The sequence below is a fragment of the Oncorhynchus clarkii genome, unplaced genomic scaffold (genome assembly GCF_045791955.1).
Source record: "Oncorhynchus clarkii lewisi isolate Uvic-CL-2024 unplaced genomic scaffold, UVic_Ocla_1.0 unplaced_contig_1333_pilon_pilon, whole genome shotgun sequence".
Taxonomy (NCBI): domain Eukaryota; kingdom Metazoa; phylum Chordata; class Actinopteri; order Salmoniformes; family Salmonidae; genus Oncorhynchus; species Oncorhynchus clarkii.
The window spans coordinates 1-19312 of NW_027260920.1; the positions used below are offsets into that span (position 1 = coordinate 1).

Genomic DNA, 19312 nt, shown 5'->3' on the forward strand with positions numbered 1-19312 from the left:
GGGGCTGGTGTTTTGTGGAGAAGTAGTGGACTTTACATACCTCTAGGGGCTGGTGTTTTGTGGAGAGGTAGTGGACTTTACATACCTCTAGGGGCTGGTGTTTTGTTACATACCTCTAGGGGCTGGTGTTTTGTGGAGAAGTAGTGGACTTTACATACCTCTAGGGGCTGGTGTTTTGTGGAGAGGTAGTGGACTTTACATACCTCTAGGGGCTGGTGTTTTGTGGAGAAGTAGTGGACTTTACATACCTCTAGGGGCTGGTGTTTTGTTTTGTGGAGAAGTAGTGGACTTTACATACCTCTAGGGGCTGGTGTTTTGTGGAGAGGTAGTGGACTTTAGATACCTCTAGGGGCTGGTGTTTTGTGGAGAAGTAGTGGACTTTACATACCTCTAGGGGCTGGTGTTTTGTGGAGAGGTAGTGGACTTTACATACCTCTAGGGGCTGGTGTTTTGTGGAGAAGTAGTGGACTTTACATACCTCTAGGGGCTGGTGTTTTGTGGAGAAGTAGTGGACATTATATACCTCTAGGGGCTGGTGTTTTGTGGAGAGGTAGTGGACTTTACATACCTCTAGGGGCTGGTGTTTTGTGGAGAGGTAGTGGACTTTACATACCTCTAGGGGCTGGTGTTTTGTGGAGAAGTAGTGGACTTTACATACCTCTAGGGGCTGGTGTTTTGTGGAGAAGTAGTGGACTTTACATACCTCTAGGGGCTGGTGTTTTGTGGAGAGGTAGTGGACTTTACATACCTCTAGGGGCTGGTGTTTTGTGGAGAAGTAGTGGACTTTACATACCTCTAGGGGCTGGTGTTTTGTGGAGAGGTAGTGGACTTTACATACCTCTAGGGGCTGGTGTTTTGTGGAGAAGTAGTGGACTTTACATACCTCTAGGGGCTGGTGTTTTGTTTTGTGGAGAAGTAGTGGACTTTACATACCTCTAGGGGCTGGTGTTTTGTGGAGAGGTAGTGGACTTTAGATATCTCTAGGGGCTGGTGTTTTGTGGAGAAGTAGTGGACTTTACATACCTCTAGGGGCTGGTGTTTTGTGGAGAAGTAGTGGACATTATATACCTCTAGGGGCTGGTGTTTTGTGGAGAGGTAGTGGACTTTACATACCTCTAGGGGCTGGTGTTTTGTGGAGAGGTAGTGGACTTTACATACCTCTAGGGGCTGGTGTTTTGTGGAGAGGTAGTGGACTTTACATACCTCTAGGGGCTGGTGTTTTGTGGAGAGGTAGTGGACTTTAGATATCTCTAGGGGCTGGTGTTTTGTGGGGAAGTAGTGGACTTTACATACCTCTAGGGGCTGGTGTTTTGTGGAGAGGTAGTGGACTTTACATACCTCTAGGGGCTGGTGTTTTGTGGAGAGGTAGTGGACTTTAGATACCTCTAGGGGCTGGTGTTTTGTGGGGAAGTAGTGGACTTTAGATACCTCTAGGGGCTGGTGTTTTGTGGGGAAGTAGTGGACTTTACATACCTCTAGGGGCTGGTGTTTTGTGGAGAGGTAGTGGACTTTAGATATCTCTAGGGGCTGGTGTTTGGTGGAGAGGTAGTGGACTTTACATACCTCTAGGGGCTGGTGTTTTGTGGGGAAGTAGTGGACTTTACATACCTCTAGGGGCTGGTGTTTTGTGGGGAAGTAGTGGACTTTACATACCTCTAGGGGCTGGTGTTTTGTGGGGAAGTAGTGGACTTTACATACCTCTAGGGGCTGGTGTTTTGTGGAGAGGTAGTGGACTTTACATACCTCTAGGGGCTGGTGTTTTGTGGAGAAGTAGTGGACTTTACATACCTCTAGGGGCTGGTGTTTTGTGGAGAAGTAGTGGACTTTACATACCTCTAGGGGCTGGTGTTTTGTGGAGAAGTGGTGGACTTTACATACCTCTAGGGGCTGGTGTTTTGTGGAGAGGTAGTGGACTTTAGATACCATACACCTAGTGTTTTAGTACTTTCTCTGCTGCTCTTTGTTCTAGCTGACTGGTTGCACTGCACAGTGGCTGATGTTCCTCTGAAATGTTTTTGAACTATATATGGTACCCTTTACATTTCATCAGCCTGTTCTGGTTGTCTTCTCCTCGCAGGCTGCTTTGACAGCGAACCTATCTAGAGAACATCCCTGGTCATCCCTACTGCCTCAGCTCTGGCGGTCTCACTAAACACAAATGCTTTGTAAATTATGTCTGTGTGTTGGGGTGTGCTTCTGGATATCTGTAAATAAATAAAAATACAAACCTCTGGTTTGCTTAATATAAGGAATTTGAAAATATATGTCAAAATATATGTCAATATATTTTTTAATGATTTATACTTTGACTTTTGAAACCAAATACTTTTAGACTTTTACTCAAGTAGTATTTTACTGGGTGACTTTCACTTTTACTGGAGTCATTTTCTATTAATGTAGCTTTACTTTTACTCAAGTATGACAATTGGGTACTTTTTCAACCACTGCATTCAGGATACCTTCTTAATGCTGGGTTAGGGAATCATTCAGATACCTTCTTAGTGCTGGGTTAGGGAATCATTCAGATACCTTCTTAGTGCTGGGTTAGGGAATCATTCAGATACCTTCTTAGTGCTGGGTTAGGGAATCATTCAGGATACCTTCTTAATGCTGGGTTAGGGAATCATTCAGATACCTTCTTAATGCTGGGTTAGGGAATCATTCAGGATACCTTCTTAATGCTGGGTTAGGGAATCATTCAGGATACCTTCTTAATGCTGGGTTAGGGAATCATTCAGGATACCTTCTTAGTGCTGGGTTAGGGAATCATTCAGGATACCTTCTTAGTGCTGGGTTAGGGAATCATTCAGGATACCTTCTTAATGCTGGGTTAGGGAATCATTCAGATACCTTCTTAATGCTGGGTTAGGGAATCATTCAGATACCTTCTTAGTGCTGGGTTAGGGAATCATTCAGGATACCTTCTTAGTGCTGGGTTAGGGAATCATTCAGGATACCTTCTTAATGCTGGGTTAGGGAATCATTCAGGATACCTTCTTAATGCTGGGTTAGGGAATCATTCAGGATAGCTTCTTAATGCTGGGTTAGGGAATCATTCAGGATACCTTCTTAATGCTGGGTTAGGGAATCATTCAGGATACCTTCTTAATGCTGGGTTAGGGAATCATTCAGGATAGCTTCTTAATGCTGGGGTTGATTTTTATTTTTTTTACCTTTATTTAACCAGGTAGGCAAGTTGAGAACAAGTTCTCATTTACAATTGCGACCTGGCCAAGATAAAGCAAAGCAGTTCGACACATACAACAACACAGAGTTACACATGGAGTAAAACAAACATACAGTCCATAATACAGTATAAACAAGTCTATATACGATGTGAGCAAATGAGGTGAGATAAGGGAGGTAAAGGCAAAAAAGGCCATGGTGGCAAAGTAAATACAATATAGCAAGTAAAACACTGGAATGGTAGATTTGCAGTGGAAGAATGTGCAAAGTAGAAATAAAAATAACGGGGTGCAAAGGAGCTAAATAAATAAATTAAATACAGTTGGGAAAGAGGTAGTTGTTTGGGCTAAATTATAGGTGGGCTATGTACATGTGCACTAATCTGTGAGCTGCTCTGACAGTTGGTGCTTAAAGCTAGTGAGGGAGATAAGTGTTTCCAGTTTCAGAGAATCATTCAGGATACCTGTTTGGTCAATAAGGTATAGTATATTGTTATGATTATGCAACCTGAAAGAAATTTTAAAAAAGTGAAGTTGTGATTAAAACAATATGTGTGGTCGCTCCTTTCAACAAGAACTAAAATAAGATTGCTTGAGTAAAAACAAGTGTATTTCTTTCACCAGTGTGGGTTTTCAAGCCGCTTCTCATATGATCTGGCCTGAAAATCTCCAAACAACTGAGTAGAATGTCATATTCTTTTCATAATGAAAGCTGCAATGGAGTTGCGCCATGTGATCATCTAGCGCAGCCGTGACTGTCTTGAGAATGCAGATCTGTATTCTCGCGTTGTCAGCACATATCTCGTTCTGGTAAAAGAGGGCTACAAGACCGTTCTAAATCAAGTGTCAAGGTGAAAATCAAGCTTTGTAACATATTTGAGAACGTTTGCAAATACAGAAAGAATCATTTAGTAGTCGGATTATTTGTTCACAGGCGGCTAATTGTTGATCTGGTGCACATTGCTCTAGCTAGCTTGCTAACTAGCCATTGGAAGCTAACAGTCTATAGCAAGCAATTATGTTTATCTACAATATGTTTATCTATGTTTATCTACAGTACGCTGTGTTGTGAATCACCATATTGAGTGTCAATGTCAAAAATATATGAAGTGTAAATTGTTCATTTTTAACATGACATCCATTGGCTACTCGGATCACTGGCTAGTAAGTTAGCCTGGCTAACTAGGCCGATAGTTAGGTAGCTAAGGAGGCTAGCTAGCCAACTTAATTTCAGTATTCATTAGTCATTTAGTGATTACAAATCAAATGTCAGTTTCAAATCTCATTTGCTTTAAACTATATTGCTCGAAATGTATCTATTTAGCAGTCAAGTGAGCCGAAAACTCTCAAAACGCAGTCAACCCATCGTCGCTTCAGTCTTTGGTGCACGAGACGATAGCTACAACTAATTCCAAGCATGTGCAGCAAACTGGGTTACGCGCAATGCCGTCGGGGGTACGCCAAATAAACATTTGATTCATATATATATATATATATATATATATAACGTTTATATAAATATATATATATATATATAAACTTTTATCACATTTTCAATCAGTCCATTTATATTTTCCAACAGGGCTATACATTTGGGTGAGGGTTTTTTCTCGCCTGAGTAGCCTCGTTTCACTGCCAATTAAACCATCTCGTGTTCAGCGAAATAACATAATGTCAAATGCAGGTAGCCTAGTCAAATAGACATAGTGGAGTGGTAACGGGTGTGCAAGCAGTTGCTCCCGATGCCACTTGGGGACACTGCAGCATCCACGAGAGGCTATTGCTGCCAAGGGAATGTCTGACCGCTTGAAAGCCGTTTTGGACACAGCAGTGAAAATGGATAACCTTTGTAAAGCAAGGCCCCTGAACTCTTGTGTATTTCCTGCACTATGCAATGATATGGGCAGCAACCACGTAACGCTTTTACAGAAGTGCGCTGGTTATCAAGGGGCAAATGTAACAGTATAACTTTCGTCCGTCCCCGAATCCTGTTTCCATTGATCATCCTTGAGATGTTTCTTCAACTTAATTGGAGTCCAACTGTGTTCAATTCAATTGATTGGACATATAAGGTCCCACAGTTGACAGTGCATGTCAGAGCAAAAACAAAGCCATGTGGTCGAAGGAGACCAGATTGTGGCAAGTCACAGATCTGGGGAAGGGTACCAAATAAAATTCTGCAGCATTTTTAAATTTAACTAGGCAAGTCAGTTATGAACAAATTCATATTTCCAATGACAGCCTGGGAATAGTGGGTTAACTGCCTTGTTCAGGGGCAGAATGACAGATTTTTACCTTTTCGGCTTGGGGATTCGATCTTGTAACCTTTCGGTTACTAGTCCAACGCTCTAACCACTAGGCTACCTGCCATTCCACCCACAGCATTGAAGGTCCCCAAGAACACAGTGGCCTCCATCATTCTTAAATGGAATTAGTTTGGAACCACCAAGACTCTTCTTTGAGCTGGCCACCCGGCCAAACTGAGCTATCAGGGGAGAAGGACTTTGGTCAGGGAGGTGACAAAGAACCCAATGGTCACGTCTGGAGGAAGCCTGGCACCATCCCTACGGTGAAGCATGGTGATGGCAGCATCATGCTGTGGGGATGTTTTTCAGCGGCAGGGACTGGTAGAGGGAAAGATGAACAAAGTGAAGTACGGAGAGATCCTTGATGAAAACCTGCCCCAGAACGCTCAGGACCTCAGACCGGGGTGAAGGTTCACCTTCCAACAGGACAACAACACTAAACACACAGCCAAGACAATGCAGGAGTGGCTTCAGGACAAGTCTCTGAATGTCCTTGAGTGGCCCAGCCAGAGCTCGGACTTGAACCCGATCAAACATCTCTGGAGAGACCTGAAAATAGCTGTGCAGCGTCACTCCCCATTCAACCTGACAGAGCTTGAGAGGATCTGCAGAAAATGGGAGAAACTCCCCAAATACAGGTGTGCCAAGCTTGTAGCATCATACCCCAAGAAGACTTGAGGCTGTATTCGCTGCCAAAGCTGCTTCAACAAAGTACTGAGTAAAGGGTCTGAATACTTATGTAAATGTGATGTCAGTTTATTTCTAATACATTTGTCACAGGAAGGGTATAGCTGGCTCTAGCGTGTGTGTGTCCTCAGATCAGAGGCAACATCTTTAAGATGGCACAATACGGGCATCTTTTGGTCTGCGATGGTGATCACACTGAATCTACTAGTGACACACATTACAACAAGTTTACAAGCCATTTTTTTGACACGGGATCATCAAAGTTCCCTGTAACATAACTACTTTGTGTGTGTTTTGTATGTCATGACTGTAAACACATTGTGATTTCACAATTTAACATTTGCTAAAGAGCAACCCCAGTAGGCTACTGCAGCCTCACTCTACCTGTGATATAAAAGTAATTTTTTGATAAAGCGCGAAAATGAAATAAATGATTTGGAAAAACTATTTTTTTTTGTGGAAGACTGAATAAGTGCTTCAAACGGTTTGCTTGGAATGATTTGTACTGTAGCTGTGATCTCTATCTGTGAATGATCTGTACTGTAGCTGTGATCTCTATCTGTGAATGATCTGTACTGTAGCTGTGATCTCTATCTGTGAATGATCTGTACTGTAGCTGTGATCTCTATCTGTGAATGATTTGTACTGTAGCTGTGATCTCTATCTGTGAATGATCTGTACTGTAGCTGTGATCTCTATCTGTGAATGATCTGTACTGTAGCTGTGATCTCTATCTGTGAATGATCTGTACTGTAGCTGTGATCTCTATCTGTGAATGATTTGTACTGTAGCTGTGATCTCTATCTGTGAATGATTTGTACTGTAGCTGTGATCTCTATCTGTGAATTAATTACAGAAGATACCTTTGTCCATTGACTCTTCTGTGTAATGTACTGGAACTGAGATTCATGATTTAAGGGCTGGTCAGTAAGCTAAAGATAACCCAATAATAGCTTCACATTACTGACTTGCCATCGCCATAGCAACGTGAGCTAGCTAGTTCCATTTTATTAGCAGTGATTCCTAGTGCATGGAATATTGAGCACGTTCTATCCCTTTATTGTTTAGTGAAACTCACCTTTCACATGTTGTGCTTCCTCTTTTGGATCCATCTCTAGCCTTCCATGTCTGAACCAAAGTCCACAGAGTCCCCGGAGGAGAGAGCAGTCAAAGTGGAGGAGGAGGAGAAAGCAGTCAAAGTGGAGGAGGAGGAGAGAGCAGTCAAAGTGGAGGAGGAGAGAGCTGTCACAGAGGAGATGGAGGAGGAGAGAGCAGTCAAAGAGGAGTTGGAGGAGAGAGCAGCCAAAGAGGAGATGGAGGAGGAGAGAGCAGTCAAAGAGGAGGTGGAGGAGGAGAGAGAAGTCAAAGTGGAGGTGGAGGAGGAGAGAGAAGTCAAAGTGGAGGTGGAGGAGGAGAGAGCAGTCAAAGAGGAGGTGGAGGTGGAGAGAGCAGTCAAAGAGGAGGTGGAGGAGGAGAGAGCAGTTAAAGTAGAGGAGGAGGAGAGAGCAGTCAAAGAGGAGGTAGAGGAGGAGAGAGCAGTCAAAGTGGAGGAGGAGAAAGCAGTCAAAGAGGAGGTGGAGGAGGAGAGAGCAGTCACAGAGGAGATGGAGGAGGAGAGAGCAGTCAAAGTGGAGGTGGAGGAGGAGAGAGCAGTCAAAGAGGAGGTGGAGAGAGCAGTCAAGGGGGAGGTGGAGGAGGAGAGAGCAGTCGAAGACGTGGAGGAGAGAGCAGCCAAAGTGGAGGTGGAGGAGGAGAGAGCAGCCAAAGTGGAGGTGGAGGAGGAGAGAACAGTCAAAGAGGAGGTGGAGGAGAGAGCAGTCAATGAAGAAGAGGAGAACAGGGAAGTGTCTGCTCCAGACCTAGAGGAGGAAGTAGATAGTATCACTGACCCAGGTAAGTTCAGGTGTGGAGTACGGAGAGAGGTTGTTGCCTTGGCAGCCACAGGGGATTCCAGAACTATTGTATTGCTTCTACTTGCATCAAAAGTCTTTTAAATCCCATTTCAATGTTACCGTTCTAATTCTAACCCCATATCTGTTCATATTCCCACAGGAGAGATCTCCAACACAGGTTCAGACAGTGAGCCCAGTTCCACAGCATCAGGAAACCATAAACAACACAGACGGAGGAACTCAAGACAGAAACATCACCACTGCATGGACTGCTTCACTAGTTTCTATGAGCCAGAGGAGTTGAGAAGGCACACTTGTAGGCCAAGACCCTGCACAGACTGCAGAGACTGTTTTATTTGTCCAACTCACCCCAAATCTCCCCATCAGATTAACAAAAGAAAGAAGCCTCACCCGTGTGGTCAACGTGCGGAGAGATTTCAGACCCCGAGCACTTTGAAGAGGCACCAGCTTATTCACACAGGAAAGAAGTCGTGCCACTGCTTTCAGTGTAGGAAGAGGTTCCATCGTGTAGACACCGTAAAGGCTCACCAGAGAATGCACACAGGGGAGAAGCCTTTCCACTGCTCCTTGTGCGGGAAGACTTTTGGTTGGTCAATACATTTGAAGAGACACCAGAAAATACACACAGAGGAGAAGCTTTTCCACTGCTCCCAATGTGGGAAGCGTTTTAATCAGTTATCAAATTTAACGAAACACCAACAAACTCACACAAGAGAGAAACCTTTTCACTGCTCTCAGTGTGGGAAGAGTTTCAGTCTGTCATCATATCTGAAGAGGCACCAAATAACTCACACAGAAGAGAAACCATTCTGCTGTGATCATTGTGGGAAGAGTTTTAAATTGGAAGGAAGCCTTAAGAGTCATCAGAGAATGCATAGTGGAGAGAAGCCCCACCACTGCTCCCAATGTGGTAAGCGCTTCAGTCAGGCAGGAGACTTAAAGAGACATCAGAGAATACATAGTGGAGAGAAGCCATACCACTGCTCTCAATGTGGAAAAAGCTTCAGTCGGTTAAATGTCCTAAAGCAACATCAGAGAAGACACACAGGGGAGAATCCTTTCCACTGCTCCCAATGTGGGAAGACCTTCAGCGAGAAAGGAAATCTAAAGCAACACCAGAGAATACACACGGGAGAGAAGCCATACAGCTGTGATCAGTGCGGGAATTGTTTTAAATGGAAAGAAATGCTGAAAGAACATCAAGAAGCAATTCACAGTGCAGTGCCCAACACTGACCTTATAATGGAGCTGCCAAGCTGGGCATCTACATATCTGACTAATATTGACTGACTGTTTTTGTAATTATTCTGTTAAACCTTTTTTACATGTACAGTGGGGAGAACAAGTATTTGATACACTGCCGATTTTGCAGGTTTTCTTCTTACTTACAAAGCATGTAGAGGTCTGTAATTTTTATCATAGGTACACTTCAACTGTGAGAGACGGAATCTAAAACAAAAAGAAAATCAGAAAATCACATTTGTATGTTTTTAAGTAATTCATTTGCATTTTATTGCATGACATAAGTATTTGATACATGAGAAAAGCAGAACTTAATATTTGGTACAGAAACCTTTGTTTGCAATTACAGAGATCATATGTTTCCTGTAGTTCTTGACCAGGTTTGCACACACTGCAGCAGGGATTTTGGCCCACTCCTCCATACAGACCTTCTCCAGATCCTTCAGGTTTCGGGGCTGTCGCTGGGCAATACAGACTTTCAGCTCCCTCCAAAGATTTTCTATTGGGTTCAGGTCTGGAGACTGGCTAGGCCACTCCAGGACCTTGAGATGCTTCTTACGGAGCCACTCCTTAGTTGCCCTGGCTGTGTGTTTCGGGTCGTTGTCATGCTGGAAGACCCAGCCACGACCCATCTTCAAAATGCTCTTACTGAAGGAAGGAGGTTGTTGGCCAAGATCTCGCGATATATGGCCTCGTCCATCCTCCCCTCAATACGGTGCAGTCGTCCTGTACCCTTTGCAGAAAAGCATCCCCAAAGAATGATGTTTCCACCTCCATGCTTCACAGTTGGGATGGTGTTCTTGGGGTTGTACTCATCCTTCTTCTTCCTCCAAACACGGCGAGTGGAGTTTCGACCAAAAAGCTCTATTTTTGTCTCATCAGACCACATGACCTTCTCCCATTCCTCCTCTGGATCATCCAGATGGTCATTGGCAAACTTCAGACGGGCCTGGACATGCGCTGGCTTGAGCAGGGGGACCTTGCGTGCGCTGCAGGATTTTAATCCATGACGGTGTAGTTTGTTACTAATGGTTTTCTTTGAGCCTGTGGTCCCAGCTCTCTTCAGGTCATTGACCAGGTCCTGCCGTGTAGTTCTGGGCTGATCCCTCACCTTTCTCATGATCATTGATGCCCCACGAGGTGAGATCTTGCATGGAGCCCCAGACCGAGGGTGATTGACCGTCGTCTTGAACTTCTTCCATTTTCAAATAATTGCGCTAACAGTTGTTGCCTTCTCACCAAGCTGGTTGCCTATTGTCCTGTAGCCCATCCCAGCCTTGTGCAGGTCTACAATTTTATCCCTGATGTCCTTACACAGCTCTCTGGTCTTGGCCATTGTGGAGAGGTTGGAGTCTGTTTGATTGAGTGTGTGGACAGGTGTCTTTTATACAGGTCACGAGTTCAAACAGGTGCAGTTAATACAGGTAATGAGTGGAGAACAGGAGGGCTTCTTAAAGAAAAACTAACAGGTCTGTGAGAGCCGGAATTCTTACTGGTTGGTAGGTGATCAAATACTTATGTCATGCAATAAAATGCAAATGAATTACTTAAAAATCATACAATGTGGTTTTCTGGATTTTGGGATTTTTAGATTCCGTCTCTCACAGTTGAAGTGTACCTATGATAAAAATTACAGACCTCTACGTGCTTTCTAAGTAGGAAAACCTGCAAAACCGGCAGTGTGTCAAATAACTTGTTCTCCCCACTGTATGTTTTACCTTTTACCACTTTGTTAACAGAGGGGGAGGTGGGAGGGGGGGTTGAACTCCGGTCTCCGGTGGGGAAAAGAGGACATGTGACTGTCTGGGTGTGTTAACACTTGACCCCAGGCGTTGCATAATTACCCTGCAAGACCTGAAGTCCATCTGTAATATTCTCATATGAAAATGTACTAAAGGGTATGAATTATGACATCACGTTTTAATTCAAGTGTATTTTCTTCCAGAAATGCATTTAGTTTCTATCTGCATAAATGAAAACTTTCTGAACAAAATGGATATTATGGATTTGGGGTGGCAGGGTAGCCTAGTGGATAGAGGCAGGGTAGCCTAGTGGATAGAGGCAGGGTAGCCTAGTGGATAGAGGCAGGGTAGCCTAGTGGATAGAGGCAGGATAGCCTAGTGGTTAGAGGCAGGATAGCCTAGTGGTTAGAGGCAGGGTAGCCTAGTGGTTAGAGGCAGGGTAGCCTAGTGGTTAGAGGCAGGGTAGCCTAGTGGTTAGAGGCAGAGTAGCCTAGCGGTTAGAGGCAGAGTAGCCTAGCGGTTAGAGGCAGAGTAGCCTAGCGGTTAGAGGCAGGGTAGCCTAGCGGTTAGAGGCAGGGTAGCCTAGCGGTTAGAGGCAGGGTAGCCTAGCGGTTAGAGGCAGGGTAGCCTAGCGGTTAGAGGCAGGGTAGCCTAGCGGTTCGAGGCAGGGTAGCCTAAACCCCTGAGCTGACAAGGTACAACTATGTCGTTCTGCCCCTGAACAGGCAGTTAACCCACTGTTCCTAGGCTGTTATTGAAAATAAGAATTTGTTCTTAACTGACTTTCCTAGTTAAATAAAGGTAATTAAAAAAAACAATGTTTTAATATTATCTCAAGTCAATCACTCTCCTCTTGGGAATGTTTGATTTGCGTATCGATGTTATTGCACCAACACATTAGTAACACAGGGTGTTACAGTAATAGTATTACGCTAGTCCATAACGAGGTAATATGATGAGTTATACTTTGTATCTGAGTAATATGTAGATGTAGTCATGCCACCTAAACCTAGATTCCGAGTAGAGTCCCTCGTGTTCTAGTGGGAGTCCTTTTTAATACTCCAGTCACGAGTCCCTTGGTAAAAGTTATCGTCCAACCATTTTTTTTTTCAAAAGCTTGTTTTCATTAGTGTTGTACATTTGTACGACTAAAATATCTGTAACATTTGCTGCTGTAGCTAGTATGTTGAATTATCAACTGTCACCACTGGTTGAGTCGTGAAAATCGTGACTTGAGTCTGAGTCAAGTCTGAGTCGTGAAGATCGTGACTTGAGTCTGAGTCAAGTCTGAGTCGGGGACTCGAGTACTACATTTTATTTGTGCAAATTGATGTCAATTCACTAGTGTCTGGGTTTAACACGTTAGTAACGTAACATTTTACAGTAGTACTATTACTGTAACAAAACATTTTACAGTAATACTATTACTGTAACAAAACATTTTACAGTAATACTATTACTGTAACAAAACATTTTACAGTAATACTATTAATTTTGTCAGTAACAAGGTACTACAATGAATTAGAATTTGTATTTGAGAAATAATGTAATAAGGTCATTGTGATAGTCCCACTGAGCCCAAACCAGATGGGATGGCGTATTGCTGCAGAATGCTGTGGTAGCCATGCTGGTTAAGTGTGTCTCGAATTCTAAATAAATCACTGACAGTGTCACCAGTGAAGCACCATCACACCTCCTCCTCCATGCTTCACGGTGGGAACCACACATGGAGAGATCATCCTTTCACCTACTCTGCTTCTTACAAAGAAACGGCGGTTGGAACCAAAAATCTCAAATTTGGACTCATCAGACCAAAAGACAGATTTCCACCGGTCTAATGTTCATTGCTCGTGTTTCTTGGCCCAAGCAAGTCTCTTCTTATTATTGGTGTCTTTTAGTAGTGGTTTCTTTGCAGCAATTCGACCATGAAGGCATGATTGACGCAGTCTCCTCTGAACAGTTGATGTTGAGATGTGTCTGTTACTTGAACTCTGTGAAGCATTTATTTGGGCTGCAATCTGAGGTGCAGTTAACTGTAATGAACTTATCCTCTGCAGCAGAGGTAACTCTGGGTCTTTGTTTCCTGTGGCGGTCCTCATGAGAGGCAGTTTCATCATAGCGCTTGATGGTTTTTACTTCACTCGTTCATGTGACAGGCCATAGCATCATGCTGCGTTGTTGACAATATGACTAAGCGCCACAAATTGCTGTTCAATTTCAGCAGGGTGCGCTTCCCTCACCTGCTTCACTTGGTCACGTGACGGGACATAGCTCGGTGCAACCAAGGCCAGAATAATCAAATCCCCTCATTGGCATGACCCTTCACAACAAGGTGATTCAGCTGAAGCCTCTGTGTTAGTGCTGGGATGGAACAAGAGCCTGCACACCATGTGGATGGGCCGTCCAGAACAGGAGTTACAGGCCCCTGATATACTGTTATTAACTGACAGATGTCATTAAGCAGTTGAGTAAACTGTCATTATAAAACTGTATTGTACATATTTGATGTATTTTATCAGAGCCCTGGGAGGATCAGATAGTAACTCCTGATCCAATACATGTTAAGGGTGCTTTAAATGACTCGCAAAGTAGTTTTATCACCACAGACAGGAGTTTGGCTGAGACACCCCACAGCCAGTAAAAATCTAAATCTGGGAGTGAAATGTCACAAGTTGTGGCATGGATCCACAAAACAACCAGTCTTGGCTCGGTTCATTCAGATCTTATTTCCCAGATCACATATCTCACTGTAAATTTATTATGGTGTCAGCAATGTGAGGACCTCATGGTTGACTAATAAGGTCAACATAATGTGCTGGCCTGTATCGGGGGCGGCAGGTAGCCTAGTGGTTAGAGCGTTGGGACAGTAACTGAAAGGTTGCTGGATCGAATCCCCGAGCTGAGAAGGTATAAATCTGTCGTTCTGCCCCTGAACAAGCCAGTTAACCCACTGATCCCCGGTAGGCCGTCATTGTAAATTAGAATTTGTTCTTAATTGACTGGTTAAATAAATAAAGGTATACAATTGGATCTCTGTGGTCCACAGTATAGGTATGAGGTGTTCACCTTTCAGCATGCAGTGTGAAGTCAATGGAGGGATAAATGTAATATGAACCTAATACATTTACAAGGAGAAACACTTGGATCAAATGGGGAGTTGTTGGATTTTACAGCAGGATTTACACATCTTTAGACAAACCTGTAGTCAACAGTATTACCCCCTGCCAGTGACCTTCTCCTAACATGGCCGTGATCCAAAACTGGGTGTCAGAAATACATGCAGCCTGAAGTAGTTTAGGATTACTGTATGACCCTGCCTCATAGAGATGGTATCAAACCTGCTGAACTGTTCATGAAACTAACATTTGATCCCATATAGTCCATAGCAGAGCCACAAGAAGTGTACCTAAGAAGTGTATTCCAAGCCCAATATGGCCATGTTCAGAAACAGGTGTGTCAGAAATGGCTGAACTCCCCTTCAGCTGCAGCTGTTGGAACACAAGTGTCTCTGGGGGAGCAGGGGACTCTTCCTAGCCAAGCCTGTTGGGACACAAGTGTCTCCGGGGGAGCAGGGGACTCTTCCTAGCCAAGCCTGTTGGAACACAAGTGTCTCTGGGGGAGCAGGGGACTCTTCCTAGCCAAGCCTGTTGGAACACAAGTGTCTCTGGGGGAGCAGGGGACTCTTCCTAGCCAAGCCTGTTGGGACACAAGTGTCTCCGGGGGAGCAGGGGACTCTTCCTAGCCAAGCCTGTTGGAACACAAGTGTCTCCGGGGGAGCAGGGGACTCTTCCTAGCCAAGCCTGTTGGGACACAAGTGTCTCTGGGGGAGCAGGGGACTCTTCCTAGCCAAGCCTGTTGGGACACAAGTGTCTCTGGGGGAGCAGGGGACTCTTCCTAGCCAAGCCTGTTGGAACACAAGTGTCTCTGGGGGAGCAGGGGACTCTTCCTAGCCAAGCCTTTTGGGACACAAGTGTCTCTGAGAGAGCAGGGGACTCTTCCTAGCCAAGCCTGTTGGGACACAAGTGTCTCTCGGGGAGCAGGGGACTATTCCTAGCCAAGCCTGTTAGAACACAAGTGTCTCTGGGGGAGCAGGGGACTCTTCCTAGCCAAGCCTGTTGGAACACAAGTGTCTCTGGGGGAGCAGGGGACTCTTCCTAGCCAAGCCTGTTGGGACACAAGTGTCTCCGGGGGAGCAGGGGACTCTTCCTAGCCAAGCCTGTTGGAACACAAGTGTCTCTGAGAGAGCAGGGGACTCTTCCTAGCCAAGCCTGTTGGGACACAAGTGTCTCTGGGGGAGCAGGGGACTCTTCCTAGCCAAGCCTGTTGGAACACAAGTGTCTCTGGGGGAGCAGGGGACTCTTCCTAGCCAAGCCTGTTGGGACACAAGTGTCTCTGGGGGAGCAGGGGACTCTTCCTAGCCAAGCCTGTTGGAACACAAGTGTCTCTGGGGGAGCAGGGGACTCTTCCTAGCCAAGCCTGTTGGAACACAAGTGTCTCTGGGGGAGCAGGGGACTCTTCCTAGCCAAGCCTGTTGGAACACAAGTGTCTCTGGGGGAGCAGGGGACTCTTCCTAGCCAAGCCTGTTGGGACACAAGTGTCTCCGGGGGAGCAGGGGACTCTTCCTAGCCAAGCCTGTTGGAACACAAGTGTCTCTGGGGGAGCAGGGGACTCTTCCTAGCCAAGCCTGTTGGAACACAAGTGTCTCTGGGGGAGCAGGGGACTCTTCCTAGCCAAGCCTGTTGGGACACAAGTGTCTCCGGGGGAGCAGGGGACTCTTCCTAGCCAAGCCTGTTGGAACACAAGTGTCTCCGGGGGAGCAGGGGACTCTTCCTAGCCAAGCCTGTTGGGACACAAGTGTCTCTGGGGGAGCAGGGGACTCTTCCTAGCCAAGCCTGTTGGGACACAAGTGTCTCTGGGGGAGCAGGGGACTCTTCCTAGCCAAGCCTGTTGGAACACAAGTGTCTCTGGGGGAGCAGGGGACTCTTCCTAGCCAAGCCTTTTGGGACACAAGTGTCTCTGAGAGAGCAGGGGACTCTTCCTAGCCAAGCCTGTTGGGACACAAGTGTCTCTCGGGGAGCAGGGGACTATTCCTAGCCAAGCCTGTTAGAACACAAGTGTCTCTGGGGGAGCAGGGGACTCTTCCTAGCCAAGCCTGTTGGAACACAAGTGTCTCTGGGGGAGCAGGGGACTCTTCCTAGCCAAGCCTGTTGGGACACAAGTGTCTCCGGGGGAGCAGGGGACTCTTCCTAGCCAAGCCTGTTGGAACACAAGTGTCTCTGAGAGAGCAGGGGACTCTTCCTAGCCAAGCCTGTTGGGACACAAGTGTCTCTGGGGGAGCAGGGGACTCTTCCTAGCCAAGCCTGTTGGAACACAAGTGTCTCTGGGGGAGCAGGGGACTCTTCCTAGCCAAGCCTGTTGGGACACAAGTGTCTCTGGGGGAGCAGGGGACTCTTCCTAGCCAAGCCTGTTGGAACACAAGTGTCTCTGGGGGAGCAGGGGACTCTTCCTAGCCAAGCCTGTTGGAACACAAGTGTCTCTGGGGGAGCAGGGGACTCTTCCTAGCCAAGCCTGTTGGAACACAAGTGTCTCTGGGGGAGCAGGGGACTCTTCCTAGCCAAGCCTGTTGGGACACAAGTGTCTCTGGGGGAGCAGGGGACTCTTCCTAGCCAAGCCTGTTGGAACACAAGTGTCTCTGGGGGAGCAGGGGACTCTTCCTAGCCAAGCCTGTTGGAACACAAGTGTCTCTGGGGGAGCAGGGGACTCTTCCTAGCCAAGCCTGTTGGAACACAAGTGTCTCTGGGGGAGCAGGGGACTCTTCCTAGCCAAGCCTGTTGGGACACAAGTGTCTCCGGGGGAGCAGGGGACTCTTCCTAGCCAAGCCTGTTGGGACACAAGTGTCTCCGGGGGAGCAGGGGACTCTTCCTAGCCAAGCCTGTTGGAACACAAGTGTCTCTGAGAGAGCAGGGGACTCTTCCTAGCCAAGCCTGTTGGGACACAAGCGTCTCTGGGGGAGCAGGGGACTCTTCCTAGCCAAGCCTGTTGGAACACAAGTGTCTCTGAGAGAGCAGGGGACTCTTCCTAGCCAAGCCTGTTGGGACACAAGCGTCTCTGGGGGAGCAGGGGACTCTTCCTAGCCAAGCCTGTTGGAACACAAGTGTCTCTGGGGGAGCAGGGGACTCTTCCTAGCCAAGTCTGTTGGAACACAAGTGTCTCTGGGGGAGCAGGGGACTCTTCCTACCAAAGCCTGTTGGAACACAAGCGCCTCTGGGGGAGCAGGGGACTCGTCCTTGCCAAGCCTTTTGGAACAGAAAGGACAAGTGACAGTCTAATCCACTAGATGACCCCACCAAGGATCACTGTTTAGAAGTTAAACCCTTCACATTCAGTCACACAATTGGAAGACTGATTTAAATCATGAGGAAAATGGGAAGTGTTCCTGTCTGCCTGTGAATAGAAGGAGTTGAATAGAAGGAGTTGAATAGAAGGAGTTGAATAGAAGGAGTTGAATAGAAGGAGTTGAATAGAAGGAGTTGAATAGAAGTAGTTGAATAGAAGGAGTTGAATAGAAGGAGTTGAATAGAAGGAGATGAATAGAAGGTGTTGAATAGAAGGTGTTGAATAGAAGGAGTTGAATAGAAGGTGTAGAATAGAAGGAGTTGAATAGAAGGAGTTGAATAGAAGGTGTAGAATAGAAGGAGTTGAATAGAAGGAGTTGAACAGAAGGAGTTGAACAGAAGGAGTTGAACAGAAGGAGTTGAATAGAAGGAGTTGAATAGAAGGAGTTGAACAGAAGGTGTAGAATAGAAGGTGTTGAATCGAAGGTGTTGAATAGAAGGAGTTGAATAGAAGGAGTTGTATAGAAGGTGTTGATGTGCTGAATAGAAGGAGTTGAATAGAAGGAGTAGAATAGGAGTTGAATAGAAGGAGTTGAATAGAAGGAGTTGAACAGAAGGAGTAGAATAGGATTTGTTGAATAGAAGGTGTTGAATAGAAGGTGTTGAATAGAAGGTGTTGAATAGAAGGAGTTGAACAGAAGGAGTTGAACAGAAGGAGTTGAACAGAAGGAGTAGAATAGGAGTTGAATAGAAGGAGTTGAATAGAAGGTGTAGAATAGGAGTTGAATAGAAGGAGTTGAATAGAAGGAGTTGAATAGAAGGAGTTGAATAGAAGGTGTAGAATAGGAGTTGAATAGAAGGTGTAGAATAGGAGTTGAATAGAAGGAGTTGAATAGAAGGAGTTGAATAGAAGGTGTTGAATAGAAGGAGTTGAATAGAAGGTGTAGAATAGGAGTTGAATAGAAGGTGTAGAATAGGAGTTGAATAGAAGGAGTTGAATAGAAGGAGTTGAATAGAAGGTGTAGAATAGGAGTTGAATAGAAGGTGTAGAATAGGAGTTGAATAGAAGGAGTTGAATAGAAGGAGTTGAATAGAAGGTGTTGAATAGAAGGAGTTGAATAGAAGGAGTTGAATAGAAGGAGTTGAATAGAAGGAGTTGAATAGAAGGAGTTGAACAGAAGGAGTTGAACAGAAGGAGTTGAACAGAAGGAGTTGAACAGAAGGTGTTGAATAGAAGGAGTTGAATAGAAGGAGTTGAACAGAAGGAGTTGAACAGAAGGAGTTGAATAGAAGGTGTTGAATAGAAGGAGTTGAATAGAAGGAGTTGAATAGAAGGAGTTGAACAGAAGGAGTTGAATAGAAGGTTGACCAGTTTAACTGCAGCTTTGGTAATAGTCTTGACCTCCAGGGTTGTGTTCATTAGGCACAGTGTAGCAAAACATTAATAAGCTGGTGGCCAACGGGCTTCCTGAGTTGGCATCGATAAATGTTAAATTAATTAACCGTCACAACTAAGCCAATATGGCAACAATTAGGATCAACTTGAATTTGCAAATCAATCTGAATGAAGGTCAACACACTCCGTGCCTCTTGTCTCGTTCGAATCAGTGGCAGAGAACCTCATAACAGGGCCGCTGCAGAGAACCTCATAACAGGGCCGTTACAGAGAACCTCATAACAGGGCAGCCGTTACAGAGAACCTCATAACAGGGCCGTTACAGAGAACCTCATAACAGGGCCGTTACAGAGAACCTCATAACAGGGCCGTTACAGAGAACAGGGCCGTTGCAGAGAACCTCATAACAGGGCCGTTACAGAGAACCTCATAACAGGGCCGTTACAGAGAACCTCACAACAGGGCCGTTACAGAGAACCTCATAACAGGGCCGTTACAGAGAACAG

At 45.5% G+C, this 19312-nt stretch overlaps 1 protein-coding gene across 1 annotated transcript; it reads left to right on the forward strand.

The window, feature by feature from the left end:
* The first annotated feature begins 7302 nt into the window (after positions 1 to 7302).
* On the forward strand, positions 7303 to 9437 carry LOC139402238 (oocyte zinc finger protein XlCOF6-like). The gene is made up of 3 exons (XM_071146337.1): positions 7303 to 7521; positions 7588 to 8071; positions 8231 to 9437. The coding sequence occupies exons 1-3, from the start codon at positions 7303 to 7305 to the stop codon at positions 9379 to 9381; spliced, it is 1854 nt and encodes a 617-aa protein (XP_071002438.1). The 3' UTR covers positions 9382 to 9437.
* Positions 9438 to 19312: the final 9875 nt, after the last annotated feature.

Excerpts from the sequence above, each read along its gene's own strand:
- LOC139402238 (XM_071146337.1), top strand. The coding sequence starts at position 7,303 with ATGTCTGAACCAAAGTCCACAGAGTCCCCGGAGGAGAGAGCAGTCAAA. Across the intron at positions 7,522-7,587 it reads AGAGAGCAGTCAAAGAGGAG|GAGGAGAGAGCAGTCAAAGA; the intron begins GTGGAGGAGGAG and ends GTGGAGGTGGAG. Across the intron at positions 8,072-8,230 it reads AGATAGTATCACTGACCCAG|GAGAGATCTCCAACACAGGT; the intron begins GTAAGTTCAGGT and ends ATATTCCCACAG.